Below are 25224 nucleotides of genomic sequence, written 5' to 3'. Positions count from 1 at the left end.
CACACTCATACTGCCAATCAACCACACACTCATACTGCCAATCAACTACACCCTCATACTGCCAATCAACTACACCCTCATATTGCCAATCAACCACACACTCATACTGCCAATCAACCACACACTCATACTGCCAATCAACCACACACTCATACTGCCAATCAACCACACACTCATACTGCCAATCAACCACACACTCATACTGCCAATCAACCATACACTCATACTGCCAATCAACCACACACTCATACTGCCAATCAACCACACACTCATACTGCCAATCAACCACACACTCATACTGCCAATCAACCACACACTCATACTGCCAATCAACCACACACTCATACTGCCAATCAACCACACACTCATACTGCCAATCAACCACACACTCATACTGCCAATCAACCACACCCTCATACTGCCAATCAACCACACACTCATACTGCCAATCAACCACACACTCATACTGCCAATCAACCACACACTCATACTGCCAATCAACCACACACTCATACTGCCAATCAACCACACACTCATACTGCCAATCAACCACACACTCATACTGCCAATCAACCACACACTCATACTGCCAATCAACCACACACTCATACTGCCAATCAACCACACACTCATACTGCCAATCAACCACACACTCATACTGCCAATCAACCACACACTCATACTGCCAATCAACCACACACTCATACTGCCAATCAACCACACACTCATACTGCCAATCAACCACACCCTCATACTGCCAATCAACCACACCCTCATACTGCCAATCAACCACACCCTCATACTGCCAATCAACCACACACTCATACTGCCAATCAACCACACACTCATACTGCCAATCAACCACACACTCATACTGCCAATCAACCACACACTCATACTGCCAATCAACCACACACTCATACTGCCAATCAACCACACACTCATACTGCCAATCAACCACACACTCATACTGCCAATCAACCACACACTCATACTGCCAATCAACCACACACTCATACTGCCAATCAACCACACACTCATACTGCCAATCAACCACACACTCATACTGCCAATCAACCACACACTCATACTGCCAATCAACCACACACTCATACTGCCAATCAACCACACACTCATACTGCCAATCAACTACACCCTCATATTGCCAATCAACTACACCCTCATACTGCCAATCAACCACACACTCATACTGCCAATCAACTACACACTCATACTGCCAATCAACCACACACTCATACTGCCAATCAACCACACACTCATACTGCCAATCAACCACACACTCATACTGCCAATCAACCACACACTCATACTGCCAATCAACCACACACTCATACTGCCAATCAACTACACACTCATACTGCCAATCAACCACACACTCATACTGCCAATCAACCACACACTCATACTGCCAATCAACTACACCCTCATACTGCCAATCAACTACACCCTCATATTGCCAATCAACTACACACTCATACTGCCAATCAACCACACACTCATACTGCCAATCAACTACACACTCATACTGCCAATCAACTACACACTCATACTGCCAATCAACTACACACTCATACATCAAAGTCAGACATAGTTCTGAAAGTCCAAAATATTAGCTTCAGTCGAGTGTGTAAAACAAGATTAACTATTACGATTATGTTTCAAGGAAGAATTACTGAGCGTGTTATACAGTTAATATCACAGATGTCGAGGTGAATGTGGCCAATAAACATTTAAGTCCACACTCTTAAAAAAAAGCTTAAAGGGTTGTTTGCTTGCCTCTCTGGAGGAACCCTTGAAAGTTCCATGTAGAACCGTACAATAGACTGTTTCTCTATCAGAAAGTGCTACAAGTAGAACCTTATTAAGAATTTAAAAACTCTTAGTTATCCAATGAGCCCTGAAGAAGAATCTACCATCGCTAAAACGAAAAATATTGTGAAGACACATTAGAAACAATGTTTGTCAATGCAATATCAGAAAACTATCCCTGTGTCTGAAATCGCTCACTTGTTCACTACTCCCTACTCCCTATATAGGGAATTACTATATATAGAGGACTATATAGTGAGCTCATTGGTAAAATGAAAAAAACACTTTCGGACACTACTCCGCCACACCGTTATTTTTAAAGATTTTTTGGGGGCTTTTTTCACCTTTATTGGATAGGACAGTGTAGAGACAGGAAATGAGCAGGAGAGAGAGACGGGGAGGGATCAGGAAATGACCTCGCGTCAGAATCGAACCTGGGTCCCCGGATTTATGGTATGGCGCCTTATCCACCTGAGCCACGACGCCCCCCTACCATGCCGTTATTTACGTCATTACTGTCGCACAATTAAAACGTGCCAGATCAGTCGGCTGGTGGGTTTTCAAAATAATAAATACATGCATGTATTTTGTGATAAATCCATATTATACTGAGCGCATTTCCCACATTAATCAATACAAAGTACCTGCATCTTTCAGTTCTTTTAAATCAAGGCTGAATACTTTCTTCTTTGCCGCTGCCTTTTATTAAATCAAATTTGAGACTTTTAATTTGATTTCTTTCAGCACGACCGCAATGCATGATGGGACATATTGCTTTGGTTAGTGACCATTGGTTGTACACTACTTTTTGTGATGCATTGTGGGATATCTTGAGTGCACTATATAGGGCGTAAATAATCCTCACTAAGGTTTCGGACAGCACTACAAAATGGCGTCCTCACTATATAGCGCCCTATATAGTGAGTAGGGAGCGATTTCGGACACAGTCTATACTTTTAGTGTTAAAAAGTCAAAAAGTGTGCAACCATTAAAAAAAAAAAAACACCCCTGCCTCCAGATGAAGGGAAATGAGATGAGTGTCCATGTTTCTCAAAGTGGGATCTATGAAACATAGCCAGGAAAATTTTTAATAGTGGTAAGTGTCACGAAGTTATTATAACTGAATGGTTTGGGATCAAGCCAAAGGTTTCCTCTCACTGAGAGAGCTGAGTGAAGCAACGAAAGCTTGATTTAAGTTTAATATTACTGCACACATCCAATTAGGGCCACACCCAAATCAAAGCTCACTTCTGGTCTCTGAGCAGTGTGCTGCCGTTTTTTTGTTACAGTGCTGTTAATATACAAAATGTCTAGAATCTTAGAACACAGTGAAACTGCGTAAGGTTCTGTGGGTGGAAAGTTCAGGAATAAAAAGGCCCAACAGATCCAATAAATACACTTTATGGTCAAACGTATGTGGACACCTGATCATGATACCTATGGTATATGTGCTAGTTGAACACCCCATTCCAGATTTAGTCTCTGTTTGCTGCTATAATAACCTTCTTGGAAGGTTCTTCCAAGGTTCTTCTCAGAAGGTTCTTCTGGGAAGGCTTTCCACTAGATTTTGGAGCATGGCTGTGGGGATTTACTCATTCAGCCATAAGAGCATGGCATGTGATGAATCCTGGTGTCCAATCAGCATTCCAGTTCATCCCAAATGTGTTCAGTAGGGTTAATATCAGGGTACTTCCACTTCAGCTTTGGCAACACGGAGCTTGGTTTTTGTACAGGGGCAATGTCATACTTAACAAGTTTGGGCCCCTTAGTTCCAGTGAAAGGAAACTGTAATTGTAATCCCGATCAGGGTCGGTCGAGGTGGATCTGGAGCCTATCCCAGAAACATTGGATAAATGGCAGGAAAATTCACCCTGGATGGGGCGCCGGTCTATTGTAGGGCACAATTCACACACTCGTTCGCACCTAGGTGCAGTTTAGCAAAGCCAATCTGTCTACGTGCAGGTTTTTAGACAGTGGAAGGAAGCAGGAGAACCTGGAGGAAACCTACAAAAAGCATGAGACAAAGAGTAAAACTGCACAAACAATAACCTGAGCTCATAGTCAAACCCAGGGCCCTTGGGGAATTATTAAGTATTAATTACTATTCAAAGTGAAACAATCTACATTTTGTACTTAGCACAGATACTATTATACTGTCCATTACACTGAGTATGTCTTATTCTTTATATAGAGAACAGTTTTCAACAGGATGCTTAGAAATTGTTTAAATGTGCCAAGAATCCTGAAGGAGGTCCACCCAATCAAATGTGAACAAACAGTGCCTGCTCCTAATTAGAATCAGACAAATAATGTCTTCCGGGTGGTGTGAGCTGCAGCAGTACAGCTCTGATTGGGAGATAGCAGAGCAGACACTGCCCAACGGATGGGAGCCTGAAGTGCACGCTGTCTACTCTCTGAAACAGGATGATTAACAATACCGTGAACAACAAACACAGACCAAGTGTCAAGTGTTTCAATTCATGAGACATACTAAGCACATCAGCCGCAGCTGCAAATGTCTCACGGTCTTTAGAGGGAAAAAAAATGTGTAGCAAAAAAGTGAGACTCTAAAGAAAGTAGTGAGCATGAATATAAAAAAAAACACAGCTTTATAAATGTTAGGAAACACTATGCACTTATACCGCTATTGCAAAAGTGCAGAGGAAGCAAAATGAGGAACCAGAGCTCGACAATCAGTAGTATGGAGGCAATTTTTGTGGAGACACAAGTCCTGTGAAGAGCACATCGAAAAAGAAAAGTGAAAGAGGGAAACAAAATTACACAAAAAAAAATAATTCTCACATTCAAGCAATACTGTTGAGTGATCAGATTCAAAACACTGTTTATTAATGATGATCGACGTGTTTAAATCCTAAACTTGTTCTTATTTCTATTGGACTGTGTATCAAGTGTAAAAATGCAATAAATATTTTCAGATAAAGGCCTCAGTAATAATGGTTGTCACAACAATAAATACATTCTTTGTTCAACTGAAGGTACATTGCAGGCTTGTAGTACTTGAGTCCGACTTGTGCCCTAATTTGAAGGGCTTGTGACTCGACTTGGACTTGAGCACTGATTACTCGGACTCGTGCATTAACTGCATTCGGACTCGTAAATTGGAGACGAGGACTCGGATTTTTTCTTTATTTTTTGTAATATGCCATCATAATTTGCCATAAGATATTCATATTTGCGCAAGAGTGTCACACCTGCATGCCTTGGCGCATGCGTCAGATAGACTCTCGGGTGCGCTCCGGACAGCGCGTGCCCCAAGCGGACTCTCGTGCGCATGCTGTAAACGACTCGCACCTGCAGAGGATTAAGGCGCAGTCAGCGCGCCTATATAAAAACTGTGAAAACACACTTACTTTGTGAAGTATTGAGTTGCGTTGCTGACACATTACCGAGCCTTATTTCCTTGTTCGGATTCCTGATCCCTGATTTCCTGTTTCTCATCTTTGATTCTGCCGAGTCTACGATAGCCTGTTTGTGCCTCGCTCGACCTACTGCCTGTTTCACTGTTTTATGATTTTGCCTGCCGTTCTGGATTGTTTACCGTCTTCACTTGTATTAATAAACACACCTTCTGCACTTACATCCGTCTCCCAACCATCACTGACAGAATACTTCACACTCTCTGATAAAGAGAAGCACATTCACCTGTTCATACGTCATGTTCAGGAACAAACTAACGTTAATGGCGCTAAAACAGACACCGTCAAATGGTGCGGCTGAAGTCTTGTTCTTGGACTCGACTCGGATCAATAGTGGACTCGATTCGAATTTTTTTTAATGACTTGGAATTGACTCGGACTTGAACACTGGGGACTCGAGTCTGAACTCGGACTCGAGGTTTAGTGACTCGACTACAACACTACAGTGAGCCCTTACTCTTTATTTTCATTTAACTGGCTGTCAAATCTAACCCGTCAAAATAATTTCCTTCCCCTGGGCAGACTGGGTAAGTTAAAAATGGGAAAAAATATAGACAAAATGGATGAAATGTGCAGATCAGCCACAATTTCGATTACCACCAAGTGCTAGCAGCAAGTCCCACAAAGCAATATCTCCATAGGTGTATAGAGGCCCATTTCCAGCAACTATCACTCCAGTGTTCTAATGGTACAATGTGTTTGCTCATTGCCTCAGAAGGCTAATGGATGATTAGAAAACCCTTGTACAATCATGTCAGCACAGCTGAAAACAGTTGAGCTCTTTAGAGAAGCTATAAAACTGACCTTCCTTTGAGCAGATTGAGTTTCTGGAGCATCACATTTGTGGGGTCGATTAAATGCTCAAAATGGCCAGAAAAATGTCTTAACTATATTTTCTATTCATTTTACAACTCATCTCATCTCATTATCTCTACCTGCTTTATCCTGTTCTACAGAGTCGCAGGCAAGCTGGAGCCTATCCCAGCTGACTACGGGCAAAAGGCGGGGTACACCCTGGACAAGTCGCCAGGTCATCACAGGGCTGACACATAGACACAGACAACCATTCACACTCACATTCACACCTACGGTCAATTTAGAGTCACCAGTTAACCTAACCTGCATGTCTTTGGACTGTGGGGGAAACCGGAGCACCCGGAGGAAACCCACGCGGACACGGGGAGAACATGCAAACTCCGCACAGAAAGGCCCTCGCCGGCCACGGGGCTCGAACCCGGACCTTCTTGCTGTGAGGCGACAGCGCTAACCACTACACCACCGTGCCGCCCAGTTTACAACTTATGGTGGTAAATAAAAGTGTGACTTTTCATGGAAAACACAAAATTGTCTGGGTGACCCCAAACATTTGAACGGTAGTGTACATATGCTACAGCATGGTCGCGTGGTCCGGCTCAGTCAATCAGAGCATGAGAATTGATCAACAAAAATTCCGGTCATGCGACACACGAATCGAACACAATTTTGTAGTGAAATAATTGGATTTGCAGTAAAGTATAGGCATAATTGCTTAAACATTGAAAGGCAAGTTTTTTTCTTTCTTTCTGGGATCAAGCAGCCAGCGCAGACCATATGTGTAGGCGGAGAAAACCACCGGCTGCCAGCGCTTGTGGACATTTCTGACATACAGACTAAATATACTCCGTGTCAGTGTTCTCCTGACAATTATTACCTGCAATTCATAATAATAATAATAATAATAATAATGTTGAATGCTCAGCATTAAACATTAAATATCTACTGAAGTAGTAGTACAAATACACCAGATACAAGTTTTCCATCACTTCTACATTTCTATAAGTATTGATCAAACCCCAAGGAGGTCATTGAAGACACAAAGGCTTGAGAAACAAGCCGGAGCAAAGCTGAATCAGCAAGCAGCGAGCACACAGATAAAATGACCTCATCTTTCTTCTCCTTGTGCTTCAGATTACCGTACCTGAACTTGCACAGGCACATGAGCATGGGGCAGGCTCAAGCTATTTGCAAAATATCAAATTTCACATTCCATTGAAATGGAACAAAGAAAAAAGCAAGAACAAACACCCATACGTGCTCCTGTTTGACCCCAACCGTACACGTCCAGGTGTACACATACACGCTTCCTTCTCCTGATAATCCAATACTGCACTGTCTGGATTTGCATATTAAAACCTGATTGGCTTTTATATTTTATGATGTAATAACAGCTTTCCTATCACGCATTCAGCACTCGAGTGACAAGTTTCAGAGTCACCCCTTTTCCACCAACAGTGAACGGGTTCGCACACCAAATTGCGAACTGCTCCGGGCATTTCGACCAAAAACAAACTGGTTCAGAACCTGAAAAGTTGGTTTCAGCTGGAAACAAAAGATAGCCAGTTTTTCCAGTGCGACCCATGATGACATCAATGGGCATGTCGTTAGTTTGGAGAGTTTCTATATTTTCTTATCATTAGAATAATTCTTATCATTAGTTTCTATGTTTCTTATCATTATTTTTTTTAGATAAAACCAATATCTGCAATAACAGAGCAAAAGCTTGCAGGTAATCAATGCGATCCGCCATCTTACTACAGCTATTTACTTCAGCTGTGCATTGTGCAATGCTCTCTGTTGATGACGCAGCCTTGATTACAGTGGTTCTGCTCAAAACTGGTAGAAACGCAGGATGGTTTGTGAGCTGGCACCAAGGTTCAAAGAATCCGTAACGTAACCAGTTCCATGCTGGTTGAAAAAGCAGGTACTCTCTGCTCAACATAAATAATTTACTCATTTTTTTTTAAAAAATGGAGTGACTAAGTGCAAACCGAGACTGAAAATATACCATGCATTCTTAGCCAAATTCAAGAGTTTAGATAAAAATCTGACTCTTTTCCTCAGATACAAGGCGAGCTTTCAATTTCAACGTGAACAGTTTGCACAGGTTAGACCTGAACTACACTTTTTAGCTTTAATTAAAACAGTAGCTTTTCAGCTCTTTCTGCAGTTCTGCAGCTTCACCGCAAATATTACACATGCATACAACCATAGCTCACTGCTAGAGCGAGACAGAGAGAGACAGTGTGAGAAAGAGAATACACAAATACACAACGGGAAGCGAGGTTCAGGTGTTCTACATCAGCCATTACGCCTCTGGCTTATCTTCCTCACCATGCAGATTTTCAACAAACCATGGCCTTACTATATTTTGTCTTTAGTGCGCACTTTAAAAATAAGATTATTTTCACGTTTAACAGGGTTGCAGGCTTTGGGGGTTTCCCACTAACCTTCATTTTTTTCTTTAGTTGTGGTTTGTACTTTCTTAGACTTTGTGGCTTATTTAAATATACAGTTTAAAAAAAAAAGTGTTTTAACCACATTTTACTGATGAGTTGCCGATATAATAATAATAATAGGGCGGCACGGTGGTGTATTGGTTAGCGCTGTCGCCTCACAGCAAGAAGGTCCGGGTTCGAGCCCCGTGGCCGGCGAGGGCCTTTCTGTGCGGAGTTTGCATGTTCTCCCCGTGTCCGCGTGGGTTTCGTCCGGGTGCTCCGGTTTCCCCCACAGTCCAAAGACATGCAGGTTAGGTTAACTGGTGACTCTAAATTGACCGTAGGTGTGAATGTGAGTGTGAATGGTTGTCTGTGTCTATGTGTCAGCCCTGTGATGACCTGGCGACTTGTCCAGGGTGTACCCCGCCTTTCGCCCGTAGTCAGCTGGGATAGGCTCCAGCTTGCCTGCGACCCTGTAGAACAGGATAAAGCGGCTAGAGATAATGAGATGAGAATAATAATAATAATAATAATGCAAAATGTAATTGATTATAATTTATTACTGTAATTTATGAAAGTCAATTAATTGATACAACTGTAAAACAACAGTCAGTACTTATTTGTCTTTTATTCAGCTTTGCTGTAGTTTTCTTGGTCTTTGAAATGATGTCATTCAACAGTAAATGCAGTTTTACAGCTTTGCCAGGAATGAAGTTTTCTAAATGCCATCTATTGCTAAGTGGCGCGCGCGCACGCGTGTGTGTATATGAGGGTGTGTGTGTGGGTGTTTTAGGTCCTTTAAACATTCTTAAACTTGCCTGACCCTGTTCCTTCTCTTTAGCCCCAAGCTATCATGCAAGCATCATCAACTCCATAATGCCATTACCAATTCTCTATGCAGATCATCTCAGCTGCCATTCCTTTGGCGCTTTCTCTCTCTGCACCAACATGTCTCTCTGTGGCCCTAACAGGCCCTTTTAGAACCCTCTATGTAACATTATTTACATTGCTGCGCTGTAATTATGGCTGATAAGAGCATGGCTATGATTCCAGTGCTGATTAAACGCAGAGCTTGAGGTTCATCTGGAGTTCAACCTTGATCACTTCATCTCTTTATTTTCCTCTTTTCCTCTCTGCTTACTTCAGGACTCTTTGGATTTTTCTAGCTCTCTCCTTAGCTATTCTTGTGCTCCAGTTCTGTTTCATGACTGCCTCTCTATTCTCTTCAAAATACATGTAAAAGTGAGTGGATGTGCCACAACAGGTCTGAAACACACACAAACGTATTTAGCACTTGAAAGTTTGTGAACCCTTTAGAATTTTCTATATTTCTGCATGAATATGACCTAAAACATCATCAGATTTTCACACAAGTCCTAAAAGTAGATAAAGAGAACCCAGTTAAACACATGAGACAAAAATATTATACATGGTCATTTATTTATTGAGGAAAATGATCCAATATTACATATCTGTGAGGGGCAAAAGTATGTGAACCTTTGCTTTCAGTATCTGGTGTGACCCCCTTGTGCAGCAATAACTGCAACTAAACGTTTCCGGTAACTGTTGATCAGTCCTGCACACCGGCTTGGAGGAATTTTAGCCCATTCCTCCGTACAGAACAGCTTCAACTCTGGGATGTTGGTGGGTTTCGTCACTTGAACTGCTCGCTTCAGGTCCTTCCACAACATTTCGATTGGATTAAGGTCAGGACTTTGACTTGGCCATTCCAAAACATTAACTTTATTCTTCTTTAACCATTCTTTGGTAGAACGACTTGTGTGCTTAGGGTCGTTGTCTTGCTGCATGACCCACCTTCTCTTGAGATTCAGTTCATGGACAGATGTCCTGACATTTTCCTTTAGAATTCGCTGGTATAACTCAGAATTCATTGTTCCATCAATGATGGCAAGCCATCCTGGCCCAGATGCAGCAAAAAAGGCCCAAACTATGATACTACCACCACCATGTTTCACAGATGGGATAAGGTTATAATGCTGGAATGCAGTGTTTTCCTTTCTCCAAACATAACGCTTCTCATTTACACCAAAAAGTTCTATTTTGGTCTCATCCATCCATGAAACATTTTTCCAATAGCCTTCTGGCTTGTCCACATGATCTTTAGCAAACTGCAGACGAGCAGCAGTGTTCTTTTTGGACAGCAGTGGCTTTCTTCTTGCAACCCTGCCATGCACACCATTGTTATTCAGTGTTCTCCTGATGGTGGACTCATGAACATTAACATTAGCCAATGTGAGAGAGGCCTTCAGTTGCTTAGAAGTTACCCTGGGGTCCTTTGTGACCTCGCCGACTATTACATGCCTTGCTCTTGGAGTGATCTTTGTTGGTCGACCACTCCTGGGGAGGGTAACAATGGTCTTGAATTTCCTCCATTTGTACACAATCTGTCTGACTGTGGATTGGTGGAGTCCAAACTCTTTAGAGATGGTTTTGTAACCTTTTCCAGCCTGATGAGCATCAACAACGCTTTTTCTGAGGTCCTCAGAAATCTCCTTTGTTCGTGCCATGATACACTTCCACAAACATGCGTTGTGAAGATCAGACTTTGATAGATCCCTGTTCTTTAAATAAAACAGGGTGCCCACTCACACCTGATTGTCATCCCATTGATTGAAAACCTTCAAATTAACTGTTAATCCTAGAGGTTCACATACTTTTGCCACTCACAGATATGTAATATGGGATCATTTTCCTCAATAAATAAATGACCAAGTATAATATTTTTGTCTCATTTGTTTAACTGGGTTCTCTTTATCTACTTTTAGGACTTGTGTGAAAATCTGATGATGTTTTTGGTCATATTTATGCAGAAATATAGAAAATTCCAAAGGGTTCACAAACTTTCAAGCTCCACTGTATAAGGGTTTATAATGTGGTGTTACTACTAACAGCAATAAAACAGACTGCAATAATTAACCTAGCTATAATTTCATTCACCATTCCTACAAATTGTGTAACACCCCCCATTAGCTTGATGACTCAACTAGAAGCAAAAAAACAAATTCATTTTCACACTGAATTTCAATTATTCAAGCAATCTGACATGTTTCCTGCATGACTGCCTAGCAAAGTACAAACGCATCAGTCTAAACCACTAACTGCAAACACTGCTGACAAATAATGCCAGGAACATGCCTTATTTCCTTCCTGCTGAGGGATGACACCAACACTACATTGCCCCCTTCTGGGAACATTCTGCCACGTGTGTTTCACATCACTGATACAGAAAAAAATTATTTGAAATATTGATTCAGATAAATTTCCTGGCTCAAGCATACTGATCGATTTAAGCCACATTTGTGTAGTTCTAGTCGTAATTATCAGGTTAATCACTGCAAATGTTTAACCAATACAACTTCCACCCTCTTTATTTGGCAGTTTATAAAATAGCACTTGGGGCCAACACACTGTATTTTTTGCACAATGATTCACAAGTACAGTTGCAAAATATGTAAAGTGTAAGGAAGAGCGGACAATTAAACGGACAGGCCACAAGAATAATTATTTATTTATTACCTCTGCTAACAGGGTGGCACGGTGGTGTAGTGGTTAGCGCTGTCGCCTCACAGCAAGAAGGTCCTGGGTTCGAGCCCCGGGGCCGGCGAGGGCTTTTCTGTGTGGAGTTTGCATGTTCTCCCCGTGTCCGCGTGGGTTTCCTCTGGGTGCTCCGGTTTCCCCCACAGTCCAAAGACATGCAGGTTAGGTTAACTGGTGACTCTAAATTGACCGTAGGTGTGAATGTGAGTGTGAATGGTTGTCTGTGTCTATGTGTCAGCCCTGTGATGACCTGGCGACTTGTCCAGGGTGTACCCCGCCTTTCGCCCATAGTCAGCTGGGATAGGCTCCAGCTTGCCTGCGACCCTGTAAAAGGATAAAGCGGCTAGAGATAATGAGATGAGATGAGACCTCTGCTAACTTTGTTGGAGGAGGTTTATGTTTTCACCTCCGTTTCTTTGTTTGTCTGTTCCCAACATAACTCAAAAAGTCGTGAACAAATTTTGATGAAATTCTGAGGAAATGTGAGCCATGGTCCAAGGAACAATTGATTAGATTTTGATGCAAATCCGGATACGTATGTGGATCCAGGATACAAATACATATGAGGATCCAGGACTTTTATGTCTGTTCTCAGTGTAACTCAAAAAGTAGTGAACGGATTTTGAAGAAGTTTGGTGTCCAGCTTTAGTAATATCCTAGGTTCAAGTGATTTGATTTTGATGTTGATCCGAATCAGGATCCAAATTTTTGTGTGATCAGTATAATTAACAGTTATTCCATGAAATCGAGTCGTACCTGAGCTGATAACTGACGAGACATGTAGCGCCGAGTTGGCTATAAGCCATATACAACGAGAATGAGTCAAATAATTGTTTTATTCTATCCACATTCACTGAATTTTGAGAAACAGAGCTTTTTTTAAAATTTGATAAATAAAAACTTTATACAAAACATAAGACAAAATCATTTCTGCTTAGAATGTAAACAAACCGGTGAAAGGACAGTAGCAACTAGTGAAAAACGCGATAATAATTCTTGAAAAATAAAAAAAGATATGTTCTTATCATCAAATAATTTTATTCCATATTTTGTTGCTTTTTTTGGGGGGGGGGGGGGGGGGTTATTTTCGAGTACAGTTTTTATTTCGTCCTCGGTTGGTTCAGCAAAATGCGCCGCCATTTTGTTTTTCTCTACTCATGGTATATGAGCTGATATGAGTAGTCTCATAGTAGAGTAGCCAATCAGAGTGTGTGATTGCTCATATCCAGTGAATGTGGATAGAATAAAACTGTATATTCAGTAAACATCTGGATATTCTAATAAGTGGCTTGGTGGAGGTATGTACCCTACCGAGTGCCCTTCTAGTTTACATCATGCATGATTAATTGTGAGAACAATGTGGCTACAAGATACGAAATAAGAACAGAAACCTTTAATGAGAATGTTCTCGAAATAGTAATGTGCTTCTGAGAAGTGTCTTATCATTTATTTAAGTATATTCAATATTGGGTGGCACGGTGGTGTAGTGGTTAGTGCTGTCGCCTCATAGCAAGAAGGTCTGGGTTCGAGCCCCGTGGCCGGCGAGGGCCTTTCTATGTGGAGTTTGCATGTTGTCCACGTGGGTTTCCTCCGGGTGCTCCGGTTTCCCCCACAGTCCAAAGACATGCAGGTTAGGTTAACTGGTGACTCTAAATTGACCGTAGGTGTGAGTGTGAATGGTTGTCTGTGTCTGTGTGTCAGCCCTGTGATGACCTGGCGACTTGTCCAGGGTGTACCCTGCCTTTCACCCGTAGTCAGCTGGGATAGGCTCCAGCTTGCCTGCGACCCTGTAGAAAAGGATAAAGCGGCTAGAGATAATGAGACGAGATATTCAATATTTTGGGATGTCAAATTAATAAACTAATTTCTGAAAATGTGGTTTAAAATCGAAGCGCCTTCATCTTCTCCAGTTACACGTCACTTTTAGTAAGTGCAATTCATAATTTTATCCATTAAAAAAAAATAATTCCTTGAGACAGGTAATGTCTCTGATTAAGATGCCGTCTCTTATTTCATGCAAAAACTTTAATATCATTTTTATCTATTTAATATTGCACTTTAATGCCATTCCATGGTTTTTCGGAATGTATTTCAACCCAAAACATGAATTTAATGGTGATGTATTGTGGGTAAAGCAAATTGTCAGACAGGATCCAGGTTTCCATTGCAGTTTTGCGCATAATAGTAGAATAGAATAGAATTTTTTAAAATTTCGACAAAACACAATTGTGAATGGTCTGTGTTTCTACTGAGTGATACTATGTAATTGTAACTGGGTTTTCTCCTGTCGTGATAACTCTTACAGAGAGCTTGTTTTTTCAGAAAGGCAGCATTTCCAGCTCTTCATGTCATCTCATGTGACTAAAATGTGAAAAATGTGTTTCCATTTCACTTTTGTGAAATACGGTTTTATTGAGTCATCTGAAAAACAACCTTTTGCGAGGGTAGAAACTTGTTTGTGATATCTGAGAGCTTTTTCAAAATGTATGTGTTTCCATGACTAGTTTTTTTTCTTTTTGCAATTTCAGATTGCGCATTAAGCAGGTTAGTGGAAACACGGCTAGTTGCACAGGACTGAACACAGATGTTTGCAGTTTTAGTAACTGAATACAGTCCTACAGTATGACAATGAGTGTAGCTAAGCACACAAATTCTGAATAAACAAGTGTTGCCAAGCAAAACAAACCTCGCCCGGCAGCACTTATTTTATGCCTATATGTTGATAATGGTAATATTTCTCAATCATCAGCTGTCAGGTTTTAGTCCTATGAAAATCCATGACCTTGAGTTTGACATTTCGGCGTCATTCAAGGTCAAAGATCACGGTGCCAAATGAAAGGCCATATGGGACTTCTTATATGTTGATAATGGTAAACATCTGGCTATCATGAACCATTTCAAAGTTATAGCCCTTTGAAAACCCATGACCTTCAGTTTGACCTTTCAAGGTCACTCAAGGTCAAAGATCACAGTGCCAAATGAAAGCCCATATGGCACTTCCTATAAGTTGATAATGGTAAATATCTGTCTACTATCAACCGTTTTCAAGTTACAGCCCTCTGAAAATCCGTGACCTTCAGTTTGACCTTTAAAGGTCACTCAAGGTCAAAGATCATGGTGCCAAATGAAAGGCCATATGGGACTTCTTATATGTTGATAATGGTAAACATCTGGCTATCATGAACCATTTCAAAGTTATAGCCCTTTGAAAACCCATGACCTTCAGTTTGACCTTTCAAGGTCACTCAAGGTCAAAGATCACAGTGCCAAATGAAAGCCCATATGGCACTTCCTATAAGTTGATAATGGTAAATATCTGTCTACTATCAACCGTTTTCAAGTTACAGCCCTCTGAAAATCCGTGACCTTGAGTTTGACCTTTAAAGGTCACTCAAGGTCAAAGATCACGGTGCCAAATGAAAGGCCATATGGGACTTCTTATATGTTGATAATGGTAAACATCTGGCCATCATGAACCATTTTAAAGGTAGAGCCCTTTGAAAACCCATGACCTTCAGTTTGACCTTTCAAGGTCACTCAAGGTCAAAGACCATGGTGCCAAATGAAAGCCCGTATAATATCTGTCTACCATCAACCATTTTAAAGTTACAGCCCTCTGAAAATCCATGACCTTGAGTTTGACCTTTCAGGGTCACTCAAGGTAAAAGATCACGGTGCCAAATGAAAGGCCATATGAGAGTTCCTGTATGATCATAATAGTAAGCATCTGTGTATCGACAACCGTTTTTGAGTTATAATGGAAAATATGTTTTTTTGAACGAAAGGTTGATCTTTCCGGTGACCTTGACCTTCACCTTGACCCGATTACCCCCAAAATTTAACCAGGTAATCTACGGACCATTGCCCACCTACCCTGAAAATCTGAAGTCAATCAGTGCAACCGTCTAGATGCTAGATTGTTAACAGACAGACACACAAACAAACAAACTGCACTGATTAAAATATGTCGCCCCGCTTACGCCGTCACGGGCGAGGTAACAAATCAGAGATGGTCGCTTATAATTTGCAAAGCAGCCTCTCGTTCTATTAACCGGACTTATGAAATCAATCGGCTTTACCCAGCTGCGTGAACAACGTCGTAATTCTTATTAAAATATGAGCTTTAAAGGACATGAGACATGGATTTTTTTCTGGGTATAATTATGTATAAAGGACATAAGAAATGCCATCTAAATCACTGCAGGGCGTCAAAAATGTGAAAATCATCACATTATTCAACTTTTTTATACATCAGCGTAAAACAATGATTCGTTAATTAGCTAAGCGGTCACGTGACCCGTGACGTCACAAAAACTTTCCAAGGAGCCAGCGCTTGGGTATCTAATGTAAACAGGTTACCGAAATGGACACCATTGACAGTGACATTCCCGATGTTTCACAGAGATGTGAAGTTAGACCCTATCAATTCGAACCGATAGCTGGAAATTCACATGAACATGGATCTTGTCTTTACTCTGACGGGTCAGATGATTCTGAGAGTGAGAGTTCATTCAATCCCCATGAAACTGAAAGCGGTCGGCTGGATAACACTTCCTGGTAAGTTAAAAACAATTCTGCTCAAAGGCTAATGATCTGTTGAAAGAAGTATTATTTTTGTATCATACATTGAAAGTTCATCATAGATCTAGATAAAGTCCGTTGCAAGCTAGTTTTTTTTTGCTGATATTTTTCGAGATTGATTGAGATACAATGCTTCCAGAGTCCGAGATGAAAACATTCAAAATGGCGAAACGAGTCAGAATTATGATAATCAATAATTGATACACCCAAAATTATAATACTAATCCTTGCCACATGAGGCCCATGGTAAAACCACACTTCCAGGAGGGGCTGCCGTCTGCCTACCAAGCCGGCCGAGAGCGCTCCTCGTCGGGCACGGCCAGGCGGGCGAATGCCCTGGTCCGTCCGCCCTGTCTAAAAAATAATGGTACAACTCCGAGTTAAGGTATCAATGCGCTGTCGAAGTGCGCAGAAGGTGTTAGTACGCCTGTCATTATAGTGCGGACTTTCCATAACATAGAAAATCGCCACGTTTCAATTTGTGTAACTGAACTTGTTTCATGTCACTGGTCATATAAACCTATGTAAACAGGAAAAACGTGGAAGAGTTTGGTCGCATCTAACTACAGCCCCAAAAAATACCATTGGCCATGCTGAGCCTAGCTACATTGCTAACAGGAGTGACAGCACGTCTGACTGACTGGGAGGTCGCAATACACCATGATGTTCAATGTACGTTAAACACTCTAAAAACGAAACAATTTTCTTGTCATCCAAGACACAAAAACTATTTTGTCGCATTCGTCATCATCACGATTCACACTTCTCCATATTCATCTACCCGCTTGTGCTGTACCCGAAAGTTTTTGTGACGTATGATCACGTGACAGCGGCTCTTCCGGTTGTAAAATATGCATATCGGAGCTCGAGCAGAAACACCATATAATCATCACGAATATAACGATTTTGCTGAATTTAATAGATAATTTTGTATTTCTTGATGCAATTATTTCATATTTTTAATGGAAAGAAACTGATATAGCGTGCATTTATGTTTCATGTCCCATGTCCTTTAAAGGTATAGTACCGGTAGGTTATTTTGGTGGAAGTCAAGTTTCAAGTTTATTTGTACAACGCTTTTAAGAACAGACACTGTCGCAAAGCAGCTTTACAGAAAATTAAAGACTTTAAACATAAGCTAATTTTATCCCTGATCTATCTCAGCTGAATGCCTTTTGAAACTTGTGTCTGAATGCTGAATGAATTTGCAAAGCCTTGGTCCACAGAGACCAGAGTTTCCTTTCAGTAGAAATATTACTGCTGGCTGCCAGGATAGGTGGCACGGTGGTGTAGTGGTTAGCACTGTCGCCTCACAGCAAGAAGGTCCTGGGTTCGAGCCCAGCAGCTGGCGAGGGCCTTTCTGTGCGGAGTTTGCATGTTCTCCCAGTGTCTGCGTGGGTTTCCTCTGGGTGCTCTGGTTTCCCCCACAGTCCAAAGACATGCGGTTAGGTTAACATGGGGCAGCCATGGCCTGAAGGTTGGGCTGAAGCGCCCTTGAGCAAGGCACCTAACCCTCAGGAGCTGCAGCATAGCTGCTCACTGCTCTGGGAATGTGTGTGTGCTCATTGCTCGCTTGTGTGCGCACTGCTTCAGATTGGTTAAATGCAAAGGAAACATTTCACTGGGCTTCTTGTCTTGTCAGAATATGAAAAGAGCCTCACTACCTGGAACAATGTTCTGACTTTAATTGTGGCAAGAGCTGGATGTGGGTTGAGTACTGTCGGGCAGGTTCTATACCTTGGTCTGGAAGCAGCAGAAAAGTTGAGTCAGGTAGGGGTGTTTTCTGGCCAGAGCGAGGATGCGTTTCTCAGTCAGAGTGCAGTCGACATCATCGTCCTGCAGGATGACGTCTTTCTTCAACACTTTCACAGCATACACTTCATCTGTGCCTCTCAGTTCAGCTAGCATCACCTGGAAGAGGACGTCAGAGAAATGGGCATTACTGTACAACTATTTTACTAATTTGATCCTCTGACACAATCGTTTTCTAAAAAATAGCCAGCTTAAATGAAATAATTACGATGCTATAAGCATCTTATATCTTTGTATTATACTGTAGCTACATCTCAAACCTTCTGCATTATAAAGCCAATTTTCCCACCTTCCCAAAGCTGCCTTTTCCCAAGACTTTGATAAAGGAAAAGTGATCAAGGCTCATCCTTTTCGACTGAACATTCTTCACGTCTCCATTCTCATGACCCTCATTCACTGTGCCCTGGAGCCCAGTGGCCACGGAGGTAGAGGACGAGGAAGACTTGTGCTCTTGACCGAATGACAAAGCCTTACGTATGCTTTCGAGCTCTGCCAGCTCTGTGACAGAAACAAAAGGAAACAGTTGAGTGCTGAATGCAGGGATAAGGTCAGTGGCATGCTGTACATTGTTTCCATACAAACGTCTTCAAATGTTTTTTAAGCAAACTTTATGGCAAGTTGTAAAATGGCAAGCCAGAACATCAAGGACGTAGGAGCTCATCTGGCCCGTCACCAAAACAACCCTGACGACCAAAACGTCAAACAGAACTGAAATGTGACAACGTGAGACAGGACCAACCTCCACGACTAATTGTTTCTCATCTCATCTCATTATCTCTAGCCGCTTTATCCTTCTACAGGGTCGCAGGCAAGCTGGAGCCTATCCCAGCTGACTACGGGCGAAAGGCGGGGTACACCCTGGACAAGTCGCCAGGTCATCACAGGGCTGACACATAGACACAGACAACCATTCACACTCACATTCACACCTACGGTCAATTTAGAGTCACCAGTTAACCTAACCTGCATGTCTTTGGACTGTGGGGAAAACCGGAGCACCCGGAGGAAACCCACGCGGACACGGGGAGAACATGCAAACTCCACACAGAAAGGCCCTCGCCGACCCCGGGGCTCGAACCCAGGACCTTCTTGCTGTGAGGCGACAGCGCTAACCACTACACCACCGTGCCGCCACTAATTGTTTAGAACAGGAAAATCAACAAAGGACTGCATTTTGTTCCCTGAGAGAAGATCGACCCAAAACAGCGACCAGAACTGAATTCGCATCATAAATGAGAGAGGAGATACAATTCTAGTCAGAAGAAAATGTGTTAAGTTGGCCTAATGACTAATTTGTTAGCAAAAATTTGACAATACAATGCCCAAGTATTGTGCAGAAGGTCTCGTTCTTTCAAGTAAAGCAATCAGAACTGAAATCCATTGAGAACTGAAGGAGGGAGGAGACACGATTTAACTGAAAATAAACAAAGTTGTCAACAAATTGTTTACAACAAGACAATCAACAAACAAACGAGCAAGTTTTGTTCCCCGAGGGAAGATCTACCCAAAACATCGATCAGGACTGAAACCGGGTGAGAACTGCGAGAGGAGATACGATTCGAATGAGAAGTCCCAAAATTTGCAAAGTTGACCTAATTAGCAGTTCGTTAGCAAAAATTTGGCAATACAATGACCAAGTTTTGTACAGAACGGCTGGTTCTTTCAAACAAAACAATCAGAGCTGAAATCCAATGAAAGCTGAGGGAGGAGATACGATTTAACTGAAAATAAAAAGCTGTAAACAAATTGTTAACAACAGGAAAAACAACAAACAAACGATCAAGTTTTGTTCCCCGTGAGAAGATCCACCCAAAACATCGATCAGAACTGAAATCGGGTGAGAACTGAGAGAGGAGATACAATTCTAATGAGAAGTCCCAAAATTCGTTAAGTTGCCCTAATTAGCAGTTCGTTAGCAAAAAATTGACAATACAATGACCAAGTTTTGTGCAGAAGGACGAGTTCTTTCAAACGAAGCAATCAGAACTGAAATCCATTGAGAACTGATGCCCCTTTTCCACCAAAGCAGTTCCAGGGCTGGTTCGGGGCCAGTGCTTAGTTTGGAACCGGATTTTCTGTTTCCACTGACAAAGAACTGGCTCTGGGGCCAGAAAAACCGGTTCCAGGCTAGCACCAACTCTCTGCTGGGCCAGAGGAAAGAACCGCTTACGTCAGCGAGGGGGCGGAGTTGTTAAGACCAACAACAATAACAAGACCGCGAAAGATCGCCATTTTTAAGTGACGAGAAGCAGCAGCTGTACAAACACGAAATCATCCATTATTATTATTGTTGTTGTTGCTGCTGCTGCTTCTTCCGTGTTGTTTTTGCTTCGATATTCGCGCCAAGGTTTATGCAAACGTAGCAACGTAACTGACGTATACAGCGACGTAATAATGTGGCTTCCCTTAGCACCGCGAGCTATGGAAAAGCAAACTGGTTCTCAGCTGGCTCGCAAGTTGAACGAGTTGTGAACCAGCACCAGCACTGGCCCCGAACCAGCCCTGGAACTGATTTGGTGGAAAAGGGGTATGAGGAAGGAGATACGATTTAACTGAAAATAAACAAAGCTGGAAACAAATTGTGTACAACAGGAAAATCAAGACACAAACAACCAAGTTTTGTTCCTCAAGGGAAGCTCTACCCAAAACATCATTTAGAACTGGAATCGGATGAGAAATCAGAGAGGAGTTAAAATTCTAGTGAGAGGCCTGGAAAATGTGTAAATTTGGCCTAATTAGTAACTCGTTAGCAAAAAATGTGACAAAACAACGACCAAGTTTTGTGCGGAGTGATGCGTTCTTTCAAACAAAACAATCAGAACGGAAGTCTGTAGAGAACTGACGGAGGAGATACGATTTAACTGAATTGTGGACGACGGACGGACGACGGACGCCACGCCATGGCAACAGCTCATCGACCTTACGGCCAGATGAGCTAAAAAAAAAAAAAAAAAACAGGGAAAAGCAAATATTCACAAGCAGTTGACATAGTGATAAGAGAAGATAAATTCCAGGCATAAAAATAATCAACAATCGATCTCTGCCTACTATTATGCTGGTATGTGGTTTTGGAAATAGCCATGGACAGACTAACATGTCTAGTTACATCATTTATTTAAAAAAAAAAATCCCATTTCAAATGTCTGTCATTTTAGTTAGTGCTTTTATTGATTGATTTGTAAATCTGCATTTGATGAAAATCCACCTAGAGACACAGAGAAATAAAGTGTGAAATAAGCTATACCCTGTTCACAAGGTGATGTCGGAGCTGATTTGCAGCGATCGGATTCTTCTGTTGAGGTTGCCTCTGAGGTGGCTGGCTGGGCTTCCTGCCCTGGGGTTAACTGTGTACAGAACAGAACCATCAGATTCCTCGTTCCTTCATCCTCATGCATTTACCTGTCATTACTACCTTTCTCTAACCTGTCACCACCATCTTCATCATTATCACCACCACTTCTTCAGTCATTTCAGAATTTCAATCATGTTTATTTAGGAAATTTGTATGCTTCACATACACTCACTGAACACTTTATTAGGAACACCTATTCGCCTATTCGTTCATACAATGATCTAATCAGCCAATCGTGTGGCAGCAGTGCTATGCATACATACGTAAATGCATCCAAATACAGACAAGTAGCTTCGGATAACATTCACATCAACCATCAGAATGTCTTCTCAGTGGTGTGAACCGTGGCATGGTTGTTGGTACGACACAAGCTGGTTTGAGTATTTCGATAACTAACTGCTGCTCTCCTGGTATTTTCATCTACAACAGTCGCTAGAGTTTACTCAGAATGGTGCAATAAATTAAAAACATCCAATGAGCGTCAGTTCTGCGGATGGAAGCACCTTACTGATGAGGGAGGTCAATGGAGAATGGACAGACTGACCTGATTCGGCTGATAGAGAATCTACAGTAAGCCAGATGACCACTCTGTACAACTGTAGTGAGCAGAAAAGCATCTCAGAATGCACAATACGTCAAACTTTGAGGTGGATGGGCTACAAGAGCAGATCACGTTGGGTTCCACTTCTGTTAACCAAGAACAGAAAGCTGAGGCTGTAGTGGGCACAGAGTCACCAAAACTGGACAACCGACGACGGGAAAAACATAGCCTGGTCTGATGAATCTCGATTTCTAATGAGGCACACAGATGTTACAGTCAGAATTTGGTGCTAACAGCATGAATCCATGGACCCAACCTGCCTTGTGAGAACAGTCCAGGCTGGTGGAGGTGGTGTAACGATGGGGGGAATGTTTTCTTTGTACACTTTGGGTCCCTTAATACCAATCAATCATTTCTTAAATGAGTATTGTTGCTGACCATGTGCATCTATCTATACATGGCTACAATTTACACATCTTCTAATGGCTAATTCCAGCATGATACAGTAATACACCATGTCACAAAGCAAAAGTCGTCTCAGTCTGGTTTCATGGACATGACAATGAGTTCAATGTTCTTCAGTTGCCTTCCCAGTGACCGGATCTGAGTCTAGTAGAACACCTTTGGGATGTGGTAGAACGAGAGATTCAGAGTTTGTTAGTGCACCTGAAAAATCTGCAGGAACTGCAGTCAATTCAACATGGACCAGAATCTCAAAGGAATGTTTCCAACATCTGGTGGAATCCATGCCATGGAGAACTGACGCTGTTTTGAGAGCAAAGAGAGGCCTTACGCAGTATCAGTATAGTGTTCCTAATAAAATTCCCAGTGAGTATGGTTTATCGTAATATTATCATGGTTTTACAGCTTGAGCTATATTTACCTTTTTCCTGCGCTGGGTGCTGTTAGAGATTTTGTCTGGTGTCACTCCGAGATCGGACAAAACCTTAGCGATCCCTCTTGCATCCACCCCACAGTTAGGCGCTACATTAGTCTCACAACGCCGGTGAACATTCATTTTACAAACTGAAACGTGGGCAGACAGAGAAACAGTGAGAGATGTAGGAAAATGCCTCGAGAGCCTCTGTGTGGTTGTGAATCTCCAACATGAATGTTTTGATTTACCTCCAGCCTTGGAGCTGCCACTGAATGAACTCTTTATGAACCTAATAACCGAATTAGGTATAATAAGCTGAAGATCCCCCACAAGGGGGCACTATTACTCAAATAACGTTTGTACACATGATTGCTGAAGGAGGAGGAGCTGACCCGAGCTGGCTCTGGTTAGATCTGATGAATGTCTCATCTCATCTCATTATCTCTAGCCGCTTTATCCTGTTCTACAGGGTCGCAGGCAAGCTGGAGCCTATCCCAGCTGACTACGGGTGAAAGGCGGGGTACACCCTGGACAAGTCGCCAGGTCATCACAGGGCTGACACATAGACACAGACAACCATTTACACTCACACCTACGGTCAATTTAGAGTCACCAGTTAACCTAACCTGCATGTCTTTGGACTGTGGGGGAAACCGGAGCACCCGGAGGAAACCCACGCGGACACGGGGAGAACATGCAAACTCCACACAGAAAGGCCTTCGCCAGCCACGGGGCTCGAACCCGGACCTTCTTGCTGTGAGGCGACAGCACTAACCACTACACCACCGTGCCGCCCTTATTATTATTATTTTCACTAGTAATTATTCCATCCTAGTGGCTTAATGCTACAAGTTGGGCATAAATCACATTTTATGTGAATATAACATGCATATAAGATCAACCATTTACTGCACTCATTACCCAAATGCCTACGCCCGAGAACATTTTTTCACATTAGAGATACACAACTGTTGATCAGCTACAGACAGAAATATCTAACAGCTTCCTGCTTCACATTCATTCGGGTTCAAGTGTGAGGAAGAAAAAAAAAACCCAACCTTCTCACACTTGATATGAAAAGCAGAAGAATTTCTTCATTTGATCAAGGAACGGTTTCACTGATCTCATCTACAACTGTATTCAGCTCAGACCTGCGTACTCCAGACATGATCATAGGCACAAGCAATTAATGATAGGATGTGTCCTTGTTTCAAGAACAAGTGAAATAGTGAAACTAAATAAAATAAAATAGTCTTTGTGATATTTATGTTTTTCTAGGATTGTAACAATCACATACTTTCAAAAGATGCATCAAAAACTCTGATTCAAATTGCCGTGCACGATTGCCACAATTAAAATTCCACGTACATTTTTTTTCAGTTCCAACCCTACAATAGGCTCTGCCTCCAGTCAGCACAGAGCTGAATTAATGACATAGCTTTATCAGAATGTGGATTCAGATAAGGTGAAATATTCTCAATTTTTTCTTGCATTATCAAAAATTAAAAAAACAAACAAACAAAACAAAGCTTGAAAAGTTAGGAACTGCTCCTTCAACACAACAACACCCTTAATAACTGCCTTACCTTTACACTGCAGCCCTTGCCGCATCAACCCCCAAAGTAAAGAGCCGCAGTGGTCGCAGAAGGTCGGTACTTTATAATTGTGAATACTGAACTTGTGAGGCATGTTTACACTGAAGCGCTGAGAGCCAACCTGTGGACAGAAATGACATCCAGAATACTCGCTGTTCATTAGTTCTGGATTCATTGGTCTGGAAAAACTTTATTTTATATATCTGACTATAAACGCCTATGAAATTAAAGTGGATGCTGACCTCCTCTGGAGTGTCATCCTGCTTCTTTAGCCCAGGACACTTTGTGATGATGAGCTCGTGGCATCTTTTATGGACTACACAAGTACAAACTGTTAAAAAAAAAAAAAAAAGTTAATATAAAAGGTAGACCGCCTTTCAGATTTTT

General features: G+C 41.9%; 1 protein-coding gene across 1 annotated transcript in view; it reads right to left on the bottom strand.

Moving 5' to 3' along the window:
* prkcea (protein kinase C, epsilon a) overlaps positions 1-25224 on the bottom strand; it is a 200174-nt gene that overhangs the window by 48861 nt on the left and 126089 nt on the right. The window contains exons 5-10 of the mRNA XM_060940221.1: positions 25080-25168; positions 24829-24958; positions 23249-23391; positions 21717-21816; positions 18762-18970; positions 18398-18571 (exon numbers count right to left, since the gene is read on the bottom strand). Coding sequence (XP_060796204.1) covers positions 18398-18571; positions 18762-18970; positions 21717-21816; positions 23249-23391; positions 24829-24958; positions 25080-25168 — 845 coding nt within the window. The remainder of the gene's footprint in view (positions 1-18397; positions 18572-18761; positions 18971-21716; positions 21817-23248; positions 23392-24828; positions 24959-25079; positions 25169-25224) is intronic.

The sequence above is a fragment of the Neoarius graeffei genome, chromosome 14 (assembly GCF_027579695.1).
Source record: "Neoarius graeffei isolate fNeoGra1 chromosome 14, fNeoGra1.pri, whole genome shotgun sequence".
Taxonomy (NCBI): domain Eukaryota; kingdom Metazoa; phylum Chordata; class Actinopteri; order Siluriformes; family Ariidae; genus Neoarius; species Neoarius graeffei.
The sequence above is the reverse complement of the archived record's forward strand: the minus strand, read 5'-3'. Positions and strand labels throughout refer to the sequence as shown.